Below are 15,728 nucleotides of genomic sequence, written 5' to 3'. Positions count from 1 at the left end.
ACTTACCTGCCCATCTATTACCTGTACCTCAGTTTGATACTCTGCTGCATGTTAGGAAAGGCACTGGCTTTGTATTGGAATTTTATATTGAAGAAAACTTGGACTAATAAAAGCTTGAGTGCTAATAAAACTTTACTCATGACTAGAAACTACAAGACAGCTGCAGATGGTGTTGAGATACACTGTTAACAACTGTTTATAGAAGTACTATTTGCCCACAGCATTTACCAGAAGGCTTCAAGTTAAAAGGCAGGCTGGCAACTTGAGAGGGTGAAACTTTTAGATGAACATTTCTAACACCTATATTACTGTAAAAGAGGTAAAAAAAATGCACCCCAAAGTCCGCAAACGTACAATCTTTGTGCACCATACATGCAGTTTCCTGGGGGGGGTTTTAATGTATATTAAACATACTGGAGGCAGGGAAGAGAAAACGTAACACCGTATTTGGATGTGATCACTCTGGAAAGTACATGGGACTCAAAACTGTTCTCAGCTCAGCATTTTATAATAGCTACATTTCAAGTGCTCCTTTTAAACAAGAGAGTATATAAGCAGCTTCATTGACAGTTGCTATCCAAAGCAGGCAAAACATGCAAAAGCTCATGAATTTTCCTGCCTTGTAACACAGCACATTTACCAGCATACTGCATTGAAATCCTGAGGAATTCCTGCTCTTGGAAGCCAAGGCACCAAGTCCACATAGACTTTCTCTACTACAGAAAGCAACAGCATGATTTGAAGGTCTTAAATCCCATGGACTTATTCTGACAGTTCACAACTTTTCCCTGTGAAGATTCAACTCCCTGCTTAATCAGTTGCCCCTGGTTATCAGACTGCTTCTGACCTCTGAAATTTACAAGATAAAGGGTTGGATAAATGATAGAACCAATGTTACATAAATGAATGACCACATTTGTATTTTACCAAGCTGATAGATCCCCCCCCACCCCCACACCAGGAACACCTCTCCCTTATCTCCTGGAGAAGCAGTGGTCCCCATCATTAAAGAGGAATGTCATACCAGTGCAGAACTCTTTGCTACTGTTTTGGGGTACGATGATCCGTCTGTAGACAATGGGCTCTGATTCCAGGATATTCTCATCATGCCGGTAGCGAGCTGGCTTCTCATTTGGGGTGCCGCGGGAGCGAGTGCCACTTCTCCTCTCATATGTGTCGATTTCCTCAAACACAGCTGCCTTGTCAAAAAGTGCCAGATTCCCTTCAAAATCAAAGTCGGTGTCAGGGAGTTCTTCAATGTCATCCCCAAAACACTCATCATCTTTGCTCTTCATCTGCCCGTTCTTCAGGCCACTCTTCTTGGGAGTCACCTGGTTTGGATGACGGCTACTGGATGACCCTAAACAAGAAAGCAGACAGGCTGAAACCCAGGTCACAAGTGATAAAGATGTTTAGACATTATCCATGTTTGATGACCGTGATGCTGAGTGACCAGCTCTAGCCCCATACAGAGGCAGACACTGTGCAGTTTTCCCCACAAAGCACTTTTGATGCATCTGAATCTGGCTGACTGGTTACTCCTTCCTTTCTATGATTTATCTTACAAATCTCACCATTGGCACAAGCGATGCAACAAGCAAGTACCCACTGGAAAAGAGGCAGAGGCTCCAATTAACATCACTGTAGGGAAAAGCCAGGCTATACTTAAATAATGCACACTTTTCTAATGCTACTGCTTATAGATCATTTAAGCCTTCCTGGCTGGTCTCCCTAGTCTAGCTCTTGTTTCTGTTTACAATGAAGAATTTTCCCCAAAGAGCAACTCCATTACAAAAGCACTTCAGAGTTAATTATACCTACCTTGAAGCACTGCTGCAAAGCATACAGAAAATGTGTGCATAGCTTTGCTCTAATCTGAGGTTTCACATCCCATACTGTTAACATTTGAACTGAACCCAGCAGAAACATTAATACGGGCCAGAAATACAATCAACGTGGCAGTAGGTTGCAAGAACTACGAAAAGGATTTGGTGCCACCTCTCAATTGCAAGATATGCTATCGGGAGGCAAACATTTAGGCTGCCCTTACATGTGCTCAGGGTGGAGGTGGCTGTCTCAAAAAGGTTTCTGAACAGACACCAGACACTTTAAAACAGCTCACCGTCATACGTATTAAGCCCTGCAGCATTTCAAAATGGCCACAGGATGCTTTATCTAAAGCTCATTCAATGAGGTTTAAATAAAGCACCCCCCATGAACAGTCTGAAACACGTGGGGGCTTAATACACATGACAGTGAGGAGATGCTGGAGCACTAATTAGAACATGGAGCAGACTCAATTAATCAAGTCTGCTCCAAAGCATTCCAATTAGAATGTGAAAGAGCACGTCTATAGGCACCCTTAAAGCGTAAAACTTCCTATGATGTTTTCAGTTATTTCTCCGCTTCCCTTTGACCTTCTCCTGCCTCAGCCAGAAAAAAATGAAAGCACCTTTCATTGCTTCTAGCAAGCAACCATGACAACCCTTAACTGCACCCCTTCAGCATTATTAAACTAATTTGAAGGGGTACAGTTAAGGGTTCAAGAAGTGGGAAAAGATTTACATTCATCTGCTGCCAACACCTGCTTTATATTTATTTACTGAGCAGCTTGCATTATTCTAAGCTTCTTGAGAAAGAGAGTGTCTTTTGTATGGACTCAAGGACACTGCTGTTGCCTTAATATTGTGCCAAATACCAGCCTCCTACCTTCTGACAGCCACCCACTTATCTTTATTAAAAGGAGCATAAATTAATCCATCAATAACAAATGTGGAAATTCCCTGGTGCTAAAGACATGCCCTGAAACCACCTGTGCCAATAAGCAACAGGGGTCCACTCAGCTACACAAAAGCTGTTTCTTTGAAGAGAGGAGCCATATCAGCATACTACTGACTAAAAATGGGAGGAACATGCTTGTTTCAGTCGGCTGATGATTTTGGAAGTGTTATTTCTAGATCATCGAATCCAGGGCTGTCCAACTGGCAGCGGCCAAAGGGTTAAGCTACAACCTGGGTGCTTCTCTCCCCAGCACTCTAGCAGCTGCCAGTCTCCAGGCATCCCTTCCACTCTCTACCTCCTGCCCCTGGAGTTGAGGGAGCATGAAGCCATAGGACTTACAGATTCAGCATGACATGGTAAAGGGGTGAGGGGTGAATGCCAACACAGCTCAAAGCAGGGGGAGGAGTGCCCTCCACACCAGTGTGCAGTGTGGCAAAGCATGAAGCACACATGGCATGCAATCAGGGCCAGGCAGGGGAGCTGCACATGCAGTCCCCAACCACTTGGAAGATGGGCACACCTGATCTAGTCTGTTCAGGTGAGTTCTCCAAGCAGCCTGCTTTCTCTCTTTCACACCACTGCACAGTTTACCACTTGCCAAGTAGCTACGTTCCAAGACAGAGGGAGTCCACATTTTGATGGAGCCAGAGTAGCTTGTACAGCCCCACATTGTGCAGCTCGTAACGTACTGTGGCTTCCTTTGAGGTAAGGAGTGACCATTATAAAGGGGGTTAGCCCTAATTTTCACAAAGTTATTACACAAACTCAGGTCCTGCCCTAGATCTTCATCTGCTTATTACACCCATCCTCCTCATTTAAAACATCTGCCTAAAAAAAAAAAAAAAAAGGATCTCTTGTTGGGTCAATTTCTTACAAGTCCTTCATATCTGGTCCACTTTCTTCAAAGCATTAAACACAAAAGCCCTACACACAGCCTGTGACATTACATGTGCATAATGAATCTGGATTGAGCTCATGACAAAAGTTCCTTGGCCCCCCTCTAGAGACAGGCACATTAGTAACCTGGGGTCAAAGACTGGTGGATGCATCACACTCAGCCTGACAGGGTCAAGCCACTGGAAGTCCCAGCTCTCAATTCCCATGCTCACTCGGGGTTGGATGCTCCATTTGCTAGCACACTGCAGCGAGCGCTACTTTATTTAGAGCTTGCAGGTTCCTTTGCAGCATGGGAAAGTACTAAAAGTTTCAGGTTGATTCCTCATATGAACTAATTCTCTGCACTTGCCAACTACTGCACTGAGAAGCCAAGAATGCTGAGTTGATTTTAGCCAAGATAGCAGTGAACAGAAGCCACATAAAATGGCAAAGTTTACAAGTAGCTCAAGTTACTTAAACAGTTGGAAGTCCACTGGTTAAACCCAAAATAGTCTCCACTGCTTACCAACAAGACAGATGGCCATGAGGCAAGTCACCCTTTTTTCCACCCTGGTAATAGGTTTACAGCATAAAGACAGTTTTGCTATGACACACAAGCAAACTCAGCTGGACAACTGCTGTTTGGTGTCTGCGGGTTTGTGATTTTTGGCAGGTTTCTCACTGGAAAACAAAACAGAACTCAAAATGCAAAGTCTGATTTATTCCACGTTTAAAAGATGATCTGAAGAAAAGCTGGGCTCCTTTGCAAGCTGTACAGCGATTGGGAAAGAAGAGAGATTCTTTGCATTAAAGAAACCTTTGAGGGACAGCAGATTAACAATGTGAAGCAGATTACACACATTTAAAAAACCTGAGAAAAGAGGAGAAAGGAAGGCATGCAAGCAGAGGGAGCCCCAACTTAGAGTGCTCATTGTCAAGCCTCTTGACAATAGTTTTTGTATTTGAGGGAAATTCACTTTAGGTCCCTGTAACACATGGACAATACAGGGAGGCATCCAGCTTCCCAATGAGGCTACAAAGATCTAAAACTAGGCAAATGCGACACATGAACGTCATACACCACAGAGCCTAGTGCATGAACATGAGATGCAACCCCAACACAGCCTGAACCGTCACCCAACAAGCATTTCATCTTTGTTTCCAGACTCTTCTGAAAACAACTGCGTTCTATTCTTCCCCTATCCTGAAAAACAAAGCATGGGTATAGAAGTAGCTCTGTATGGTGGTTCTAAGGGATTGAAAAGGTAGCTGAAGTGGATGAAGTATAAATGCTGACAGAATGGAAAGTGACATTAGAAAGCTGGGAAAACAATAGTTGGAAAAGCTCCCCCAGGCTCCTTTGCAGACATACTGAACACGAGCCAAGATTATGCCCCAGCACAACTAGACACATTGGGATTGTGGAGGCCCAGCCCTTTAATCCTTGTTGGCGAATGCCAGCTCTGAAATACTGCTGACCACCACAGCTGGCTCCAGTGTGAACACTGTGTTACAACCACAACAAACATAACTTGCATCATTTGTGGTCACCCACATGTCAAAGCTGTGTCCTTACAGGACCTCCAAAAAAAGAGTTATTCTTATTTTTCCCCTCCCCAAATGGCTATGATCCTAAGGCAAGATTTACTAAGCAACAAGCTAGTGGAAAGACGAAGTCACAGCTTAGATGTCTCTTCGACACTGGTTTGCATCTAACCCAAATCAATAGCAACTGAGTTACTATTCTATATCATGCATTGCTGTACTTGTTCTGTGAGTGAATGCAAGTTGAGATTTCAACCCGGTTTCTGCCACAGACCTGCAATTCACACACACAAGATGAACACCCAAGCCCAGGAGATTTAGCTGGTACAGACTTTGCTAGGGTACTGTGGTGGGAGGAGGGGAGTGTGTGAGACATCGAGCAAGTGAACAAACTTCTTCATGGTAAAAGGTGACCACAATCTGCAACAGACCTCCCAAGGAGGTGGTGCAGTCCCCAACCTTGGAAGTCTTCATGAAGAGACTGGACAGACACCTTGCTGGGATCACCTGATCTCAGCAGTATTCCTGCCCAGGGCAGGGGGGTTGGACTTAATCTTTCTAGGACCCTTCCAGCACTTAATTTCTATGATTCTATGACTTACAGGTTGGTGAGAGGAACTGGGTTGAAATCTCTCGACTTGCATTCACTCGCAGAACAGTGATGCATGGTGTAGAATAGTAACTCGGTCACTACTGATTGGGGTTAGATGCAGACCAGTGTCAAAGGGAGGCATACTTCCCTCCTCCCACCACAGTACACTAGGGAAGTCAGTACTAGCTAAGTATTCTGTGCCTGGGTGTTCAGCTTATTAAGAGAGAACAGCATAATGGCACCGTGTCAACTTGGCAGCTCGCCCCACACAGAGTAACACAGAATAGCACCTCCCTTGAAAAAGATAAACAACATTTCCCAGACTTTTACCTCTCATTTATAACAGCCAAGCAAGTGTAAAGTCTCTAGAGAATTGGCTGCCTTCCTGCAAGATTCCTCTGGGAGCTTCTACTGCCAGCCCAAGCATGAACAAGCACGGTGCCAGTTTCACACATAAGCCACTATTGTGTAACCTACGGAGCTGTTTGGCGTTTATTGATTTCTGTCACACAAGCACTGTCAAGACGGAAACTCCTGGCCCCAACTTAGCACGCTAAAGGGCACTGAACAGGCAATGGCAGCTGCTTTAAGCCCAGTTGTTATATAGCCTAAAGAAAGTTCTTGCTAATGTCTCAGCACATTCCTCTTTCAACTGTCTCCTGCAACCAGCATCATGAGCAGCTCAGCAGACTGAGGCAAATGTTCTTTAACCTGGGCCCCAATTTCCACAGGAGGTTAGCATTTCACAGGGTTTTGACACATTTGCAAGAAAATACATCATACATAAGGCATCAGACATTGAATTCAATTAGTTAATATAGAGGATCCAAGACTGTGTCCAGGGCGAATACAAAAAATAGAACGAAAAAAGGAAACCAATTTTTTTTAAAGAACAAAAAAAAATCTGTTTTTTTTTGTTTGTTTGTTTGTTTTTTTTTTAATTTAAATTAGATTTGTTTTGGTCTAATCACATTTTTTAATTTTAAGATGCTTTTTTTTTTTTAAACAAGTAAACCTATATATAGTTTTAATTTAAGATATGTTAAAGCTCAGCTACATCATCATGGAATAGGGATTATAAAACTAATTATATACCATTTGGAGACAATATATTCATATAACTTTTTTAGAAAAGTTGTATAAATAGGTCACAACAGGCCATGGACTATCCTAGTGGCCTAATCACGGGGCTCCCAAAGGCTCCCCTATAAATTAGTAAAGATGAAAGAAAACCACTTTACCCAATGCACTCAGCACTTAATGGGATCTTCTAGAGTCTAAACTAAGTACTGCAGTAATGTTTAGTTTCCGTTCTCAAACTGTGGATTTGTCTCCAGAGACAACATCTTTCTTAACAGCAGTATATGGAAATGAGAGAGAATAGACCCGATTACCTACCCATCAGCCCTATTGTCTCTCTGCAAGGTTGTGTATAGAGTCAAGCCTTTACCTCTCTAAAAGTGCAAAGTTTCAAGAAGTGAAATGAATAAAGGTTATCAAACAAACAAACAAACAAACAAACAAACAAAGCACTTTTTGTAGAAAACTGATATCCAGATATTTCTGAAGGAAAGCTCTTTGATCTGTCAACTCAAGCTTAACTTTAGCCCTTGTTTCATTCTATAATGGAAATATTCTGGGTGCATACTGATGCTTTAAGGAACATATAAAAATGAGGGACGACGCAGAACCTGGGGCACATCAAGTGATGAGAACATGCAGCACATGCCACAGCATAAAGTGCTAGTAGAATATTTTTATAAACAGAAATAGAATAATGGGTGCTCGGTGTTATGAAATATGTTGATTACATACTTGTGTAACCTTACAGAGTGGAGTGGAAAGGAATAAAGTAAATATGAGACAACAATTAATGTCTGGGAAGGAGGGCAGTTTAGTTATAGTTGCATAAGGAAAATACAGTAGAAGAATTTCTAGACTCTTAGCATTTATTTTTGTAGACTTTTACTAGGCCAAATTAAGGTTAGGTGAAAACTTTAAAACTCAAGTGAGGCGAGACAGAGACACTCAGACAGATTATAGGCCAGGACTGGAATAATTTGTTCCCATATTTTTCAAATATTTGATGTAATGAAGTTGTAGAGTATAATTTTTAAGCCATTATTTTGACATGACTGTAGTCTACTTGGAACCTTAACTCCTCGTTAAGGAAAGATACTGTTTATGAATTTCCTGTCTGTTTTAAATCAGGATGGAACTTAAAAGCTGTGGAACAAAGCCTGACTCCCTTAACTCTCACAAGGTCCAAATGGGGACTTCCCCTGAAAGCTGAAATGCAAGGATAGGGGATTTACACCTTGATAAGTTGAGAGGAAAAGAGTAAAGTTTTGAAAAAAAAAAAAGGACAATTTATTGCCTCTCTTCACCCCAGTCCCCCTGCACACTGGGTTGTGACCATGCCTTCCATGATCTCTCTGCACTCCTGCCCATTCTGTACAACACTCCATCTTCCCTTGATCTCTCCATTCCATCTATATTCCCCTGCACAAGCCTAACCCATGCATCTCCCAAATCCCTGAGCACCCAACAACCATCATATCTCCTCAGTAACCTCAAGACACCTTTTCCATGCCTTTGATTTGCCATTTCACGTTCTTGCTGCTCCCACTCCATCAAGAATGGTCCTGTACTGAAGCATGCGACTCAAAGCTACACCTTCAGCCTCTTCTTACCCAGTCCACTATCAATTTAAGGCCACCCTGGACAGGTGCACTTTTAAAAGCAGGTATCTGCCCACAAGCCATATATGTCAATAAGCCTGTAGGTCACTCAATGACATCATAAAAGTTGGTAGAGCAACGGGATTTGAACTAACTAGGATGCCTGAAGAGTTATACTGTTACTTGCCACATGTAAACATTAATAGCCACAGGTACCATTCAAGCCCTTATTCAGCAAAACATGTAAGAATACATCTGGCTTTTGAGTAGACTCACAAGAATCAAGAGTGCTAATGATGTCATCCATCACTCCTCTTAGTACAGCTAAAAGCCACCACTAAATCACATCAAAATTTAAAGAAAAAGTAGCAGGCAGGTTTAAGATGCACACTTCCCACATATTAAAAGACACCATATCTGATAGCTCGTATCACTTTCCCAAATGTTGGCAGGGAAAAAGAAAATTACTTCCATCACCAGTATAATCGGCATGTTAGTTATCTGCTTAAAAGGGGTGGATGATGCAGCAGTAACTTGGAACCAGGCTGACAGCTCAGGCTAAGCAGCAGTGAAAGCTACAGGCTGGTCAATATACTCACAGGAGTTATGTCTCCGACGGAAGCCTTTGGACTGATTCATGGATTCCACGTGTCGGTCCATGTAGCTCTTGGAGCACTGCTGCTGTTGTGGGGAGATGACAACATCCTGATTCTTCATGTCTGTTCTCCTTGGGATGTTCTGTGGGGCACTGCTGGAAGCAGTGGGCTTCTTCAGCATTTTGCCAGTGCCATTCTGATTGGTGCTCACTTGGCATCCAACTCCAGGGATACCCAGTTCAGTCTGCTGCAGATCCCCATACTGCCTTATTTCTCCAGGACCTGGAATCTCCAGAATCTTTAGCTCTGTAATATCACCTGCCCTGAACATAGGAAGAGAGAGAGACCATAACAACATGGGATTTAGTACCGCCATCCAATTCTGTAAAAATTAAGCTCTTCAAGGAAGAGTGTGTATGTATATATGTGCATGTTAATCTCTGCATTATCGTCAGAAAAAGACAACACTTAAATCAACTTCCATACTCCAAGAACACATACTTTGAGGTTACTTCAACAAAAACAATTCTGGTTCTTCAAAGAAGGGAAGCGGGTATTATCTTGCTGGTTCCATGCCTATTTACGAGCAAGGGAAAACAAAGTTAAGACAGAAAACTTCCAAAAGTTTACCTCATTGGTTCTGTTCCTAAATAGAATCAATTGGGCTGGAAGGGACCTGAAAGATCATCTAGTCCAAACCTCTGCACAAATTCAGGATGGTTATTCCAAAACAAAAAATCATACTTCTGACTCACTGCAGTAAGTAGCAGATGGCTTGGCAGAAATCAGCTTGATTCAAACAGATTGTGAAATGATAACCATGCTATATTTAATCTTATGTTTCATGTTACTACCTTATTTAGTCTGCTTTTATTGAGGGCAAACCCCACATATTTCAAACACATGCAAGAAGAATGGCACATGCAAGCTCTTTTAAAGGCCAGAACAGCAATACAGGATTGGAAATTCACCCCAGGTATATATAATCAAGGAGCAAGTATAAATTGCTAACTAGCATGACTGGAAGGAGTCATTAAAAGATACTGTCTTTGACTATAGGGTTGTGCTGAATAATAAGGATTCACAATCAACTAATTAACTCTACTGGGGTACAAAATTATCACATGATCATTTAATCCTGCAATTTACAGAGATAACAGGAGGCGGGAAGTGGGAGCTAATTATTTTTATTCTCCTTCAGAAACATAAATATGATTTGGAGTGCAAAAGATACTGTTGCTCTTGTGCAGTTATTTCAAGACAGCAGTTCACCTGTTCATTTGGGATGCTGTTGGCATACCTCCACAAGCTGTACTGATTGAATTCAGAAATAAAGAACAAGACTTGTGCTGAAGAAAACAGATTCTGCAAGACGTACCCCAAGAGCTACCTAGATGGAGGAAGGGAAGTAGCAGAAGATAAGACACCTAAAAGATAAACATGGAGTTGGAACCATAAAATGGATTTATTTTTGAGCAAGTTTAAAGTAATCCAATGCTCCATTGTCATAATTTTAAAAAGGAAAACAAACATTAAACTTGCTATTGACAAAAAAGCCTAAGTCTGATGTAACCACAAGCTGAATAATAGATAAAGCACGCATTTTCATGGCTCCTACAAGCCTGCTCCAACTGTGATCTGCACTTGCATTTACACTAGAACCCAGAAATCACGAAGTCAGAATAGGAGCTCTTTTGCATTCCATCTACAGGCTAGCAGAAACAGAAGAGGTACTCATTATCCACAGTAATCATTAATTATAACAAGGCTGGAAGCAAAAAAGCTCAACTCTGGCCAAATTGAAAGCTGATTTGAAAGCAGCAGAGGAGAAGGACACTAACCTGAAGGTGACCTCTGGCACGAGGCACTTGACCCCATTATGGAAAGGCCGGGTCAGGGAAATGGTCTGGCTGACCTGATCCACAGCTGACACACGTCCTTGATAGACTCCCAGGCTTTCTCCACAGTTAATTGACACAATGCTTCCAAGCCAGTCTGTAGCCATGTTTCTGGCACGTGTTCACTGTAAAAATGAAGACAAAAAGCACTGGCTGAAACAAAAATAAATCAATCAGGAGACTGACAAACTGAATTAGCTTCTGCTTTAATCCATTCCAGGATCCTGTTCCTGACCTAGTCCATTATTTTGTTGGCTGTTCTCTCTTAGCAAGGTGGAGATAATACCTGTATAAACTCTAAGATTAAATTTAGAGAGCGCAATACCCTTGCCCATATGTTTGTATGTGAAACAGCTAGCACACTACTGTGAAAATGTGAATGCTGGATAATATCTAGTCTCGTACAGCTACATCACACTGCAATCTAACGAGTAACTTTTGGTAACCCGTTTTAAGACTCGTAAATACTTCCAGTAGCAACACCCATGTTCAAACGTGTTCTAGTTAAACTCTAGCTCCTGCCTACGTATGTTCTCCCCAAAGCCTTAGTCAAGTTTGTATTTTCTTCCTATTCTAAAAGATCTATGTAGCAATGTTGGACAGAAAGGTCACTGGTTTTACAACAGTTCAGTAGTTATAGATGGGTACATTAGTGCCTGTCAAAAGCCCTCAGGAAGGAAAGAGAAATAGGACTGTCTTTATCCTAATAAAGGGAATAGCACAATTCTATGATTTTAGTGGGAGGGATCAAAATGTCAACAGTAAAGTACTACTATTAATGTTACAATCTTTTTGTTAAAATATCCCAACAACAGCATTTGTTTCAAAGGGTACACATTCAGGGAGGAAAAGTACATTATGTCTGATCCAACAGAATTCTCTCAACTCACAGTTCTAGTGTCTTGGATAAGTACAATTTTGAACCAATACTGTACACTACAAAGTGACTGTGCTTTGCTCTGAATGCATAATTACTACTTTCTCTAACAAAAGACCACCACATGCACAGCTGTTTGCCTAGCACTACAACAGCTCTGTAACTATAGCCGATACCAGATTATCAGAGAAAAGGGAAATGAAAGAGACTGTTACAACAAGTAGCTCCTGTACAGCAAGATAGAGAGCTTAGCCAGGATTTTATTAGCCAGTAAAGTGCCATCACACTGGACAATAGCCAAAAAGGCACATCCAACATGTGACAGAGACAGATCAGGTAGCAAACATGTTTAAATTACTTGAAACTATGATAAACAGAGCAACCAAACAAATAAACTCTGAATCTCCTGGCCTTTTTTTACTTGTCTTTATATTATTTAGATAATCAGTTTATGGGGGACAATGTTTGGGATGATATTTTTTTAACAAAGGAATCCTGAGAACTATCAGAGCAAGGAAGAGGAGAATGAGCAAAGTGGAAGGAGTAGAGTTATCTAGAAACTGCACTTAAGAGTTTGCAACCATCTTTAATGAGGAAGAACAGCAGATACAGCAGGAAAAAACCAAACCATATACATAAATAAAAGCTGAGGAAGAGACAAGAGAAAAGGCACTCATGAAATCCAAAGACAGAGGAGAGAGGGAACACTGTTACCACATAATATGCACCTTTCCCTCACAAGTCAGCCACCCAACATTGAAGTGTGCATTTTAAGCAAGAAAGTGGGTTTTTTTGCTAGAAAAGGAGCACTCCTGGAGGCACAATGCATGGTGTGTAGGCCATTTGTGTCTGCTCAGCAAACCCAAGGGGGAGAGTCCTGTGTTAACTCTGTCACAGTTTTTCGGTGAGCACTGTAGCTTGTGCCCAAAGCAGCCAGGGAGTTACTGGTAATACCTTGATGAGGTTTGTGATGTGGAAACAACAGTTTACAGGAACCTTTATGAAAAATGACTTACTGAAAAGTAGAAGAAGTCTTACCACTGCCCTCTGCAAGAGAGTCTGGGGGCCTAACTTTATGTGACAGAGTGTATCAGAAAGTGTCCAGGAAGTCTGGCATCACAAGAGACAGTGTGCCACACCAGAAAAGTCTGCTGGCCCTTTTTTTTTTTTTAAATCGACTATCACCCCTTTAAGCCCTAAACACTGTAGTACTGAGAACTAGGTAGTGAAAGTGACTACCCCAAAATTAAGCTGATTTAAACAGGGAGGGTGCTGGCTGTCAAGCAGTACTAAAACACAAAAATAAAATGATTATTTGTCACTGCTTGCTTTTCATTTGTAAATGTTCCCTTATTAATTACCTAAGAAATTGAAAGTCATAAAGAAGTGCTTGTACTGTACAGTTTAGATAGATAAATATTAGGGGTCCACCTATAGAGATTTTTTGGGCTAATACCAATGACTGATTTTTGAGGAGCCATATGGCCCCATACAGATCCAATTCTGATACATAGCTGGGCAGCTTGGAGAGCAGCATCAGGCCAGCAAGTCTGTTGTGGAGGAAGAGAAGGGGCATGGGGGGGGAGAGATTGAGGTGGTGAGGGAGGGACTGGAGCTGGGGCCACTCAGCTGAGGCAGGACAGGGTGTGAAATGAAGCCATGAGTAGCTCGTCCAGGGGGCACGGCTCTTGCCACTTCACACACCCCAGGAGAGCACGTGGGGAGAGTGCAGGGTAACACCGGGCTTCTCCCAGTGAGGGGGGGCTGGGCTGAGCTGTACTGTGCTGTGCTGCGTTGCATTTGGGGAGGGCGGCAGCAGCTCTGAGAGAAAGGCTACGGGGGGAAGGGGGCCAGCAAGCACTCCAAAATTCACTGCAGCCTTCCCTTCGCCCCCACCTGCCCCGAGCACAGCCCCAGCCCATCTCCCCACCAGAAAGAGCCTGGAGCAGTCCGTGGCCCCAGCCCACAGGAACAACCCACCCCACCCCCTGTGCAGGTCTGCGGGTACACCCCCCCCCCCAATGTCCTCCCAGGGTGTGCACAGCAGCAGGAGCCACCACCTCCCCCCTGGACAAGCCACCCATGGCTCCATCCCACCCAACCCCAGCGAAACAGTGCCTGCCTCACCCCCTCCCCTTCCCCCCTCCTTTCCCCGACAACAAACCCACCAGTCCAACACTGGTCTCCAACCCTCTGGCTTGTAGTCCTGGCCACATGCATGCTGCTGCGCACATGCAAGAGGCATTTATTGGCCACATTTTGCCTGATGCAGCCAATAAAGAGCTGATTTCCAATACTGTCAGTTTTCCCTATACCAGTGCCAATCCGATATGGAACTGATTAGAGGTGCACCTCTAATAAATATCCCATTTACACATCAGCAACAATTTATTCAGTCTATACAGAAGTTTTGTCTAATCCCATGATCTGACTTAGAAAAAAAGAGATTGGTACTAGTATCTCCACTGAACAATTGACTGTCTGTACTTTTTAAAAGTACAATTCCTGTGTTAGAGATACAGTTATTCCTATTCATACAGGTCTAGTTCCATACTTTTTGTCTGAAAAAATGTTTAGAACGGACAGATCAATTAATGATATGTGAAGGGTGATAGAACAATTACAATGTAATTGGCAATATAATTACCTCTGAATGAATTAAAAAAAAAAATGTTGGACTGGACTCCCAAACGCTAAAGGGGATTTTGAACTTATTTTCCCTGCGACTAAAAATAAGTCTAGCTTATTTCAACTGTAAATTGGGAATAGTATTGGTCATGCAGGCTTAGGGGCAAGATAGTTTGTGTTTATACAGTGCTCTGGGTATGTAAAGAGCATCCAGATAAGTATATGTCAGTAAAAGTTTTAAATGCTAAATCATCCCATGGAAAGTCAAACTCTGCTTTGCCATCTGGGCTGCAATTACTTAAGACCACCAAGAGCCAGCTGGGCTACCCGAAGCGCTATTTGTGCTTTAAAGATAAGTTGTTACCAAAAGCCATTTTAAATCAAGCCAACTTCACTGAACAGGTACAGAAAACGATTTGGTGCTACAACAGAATAACAAGCCTCAAGATGGATTTGGGCAGTGTTTACTAGTATTCTGAATCGCCAGTTCAGGAGAATCCATCACTGACAATTATCAGTATAGTACAGGCAGAGGTCAACGGTCTACTTCCTTTCCTCTTATTTTGGCACATGAAGGCTTATAAAAATTGCTATTCTAGACCAGACCCAAAGTCAGCTACTCTAGTAGTACTCTCCCTCCCAAAGCAGCTGACATCAGATGCTTCAAAGGCAGGTGCAAGAACAAGAGACAGATGCAAGACAGTATGTCCCATACCACCCCTGCCCCATCTACCTCTGCTCTCAATGTGAAACACTGAGAAGCCGGACAGCGCAGGCTTAAGCCGTTTCTAAGCAGCTGGGGGCCATATGCCACAGGGCAGCATTGGTAGGGACTGTGGTGTGCATGCACAACCCCCTGCTGCATCACACGCCCCCGTGGGTGCCTCCTCCCACTGCTACACTGCAACTCCAACCCCACACACCCCATGTGCCCCCAACCTCACACTCAGCTCTGTGCCCCAAAGTGCACCCTGCCACAGCAGCAGGATACAAAGTGGAAGCTGGAGGATGGAGGAAGCGCTCTGTAGCAGCCAGAACAATGTTATGGCAGCTGGTGCCAGGTGGGGGCCAGGGGCCACCACAGGCAACCAGTGGGACCGCCCCAGCCTCAGGCTCTGGATGCAACACCCAGGGCTCCTCCCCACAGCAGTGGTGCCTCCAGACCTTCTTGGCATCCAAACATCAGTCCTTCCCCAAACCTCATGACACTTCTTTTCCTCACACGTGCCAACCTGCTCGGCTTTCTCAGTGCCC

The 15,728-nt window shown here is 43.1% G+C and overlaps 1 protein-coding gene across 1 annotated transcript in view; it reads right to left on the bottom strand.

Moving 5' to 3' along the window:
• Nucleotides 1-15,728, bottom strand: part of EDC3 (enhancer of mRNA decapping 3) — a 35,044-nt gene that overhangs the window by 18,854 nt on the left and 462 nt on the right. Inside the window, exons 2-4 of the mRNA XM_019533310.1 lie at nt 10,913-11,094; nt 9,075-9,394; nt 1,025-1,360 (exon numbers count right to left, since the gene is read on the bottom strand). Of these exons, the coding sequence (XP_019388855.1) occupies nt 1,025-1,360; nt 9,075-9,394; nt 10,913-11,076 (820 nt within the window). The 5' untranslated portion in view covers nt 11,077-11,094. The remainder of the gene's footprint in view (nt 1-1,024; nt 1,361-9,074; nt 9,395-10,912; nt 11,095-15,728) is intronic.

The sequence above is a fragment of the Crocodylus porosus genome, unplaced genomic scaffold (assembly GCF_001723895.1).
Source record: "Crocodylus porosus isolate Cpor-Errol unplaced genomic scaffold, CroPor_comp1, whole genome shotgun sequence".
NCBI lineage: Eukaryota > Metazoa > Chordata > Crocodylia > Crocodylidae > Crocodylus > Crocodylus porosus.
Note: the sequence above shows the minus strand (reverse complement) of the source record. Positions and strands in the feature narration are given on the sequence as shown.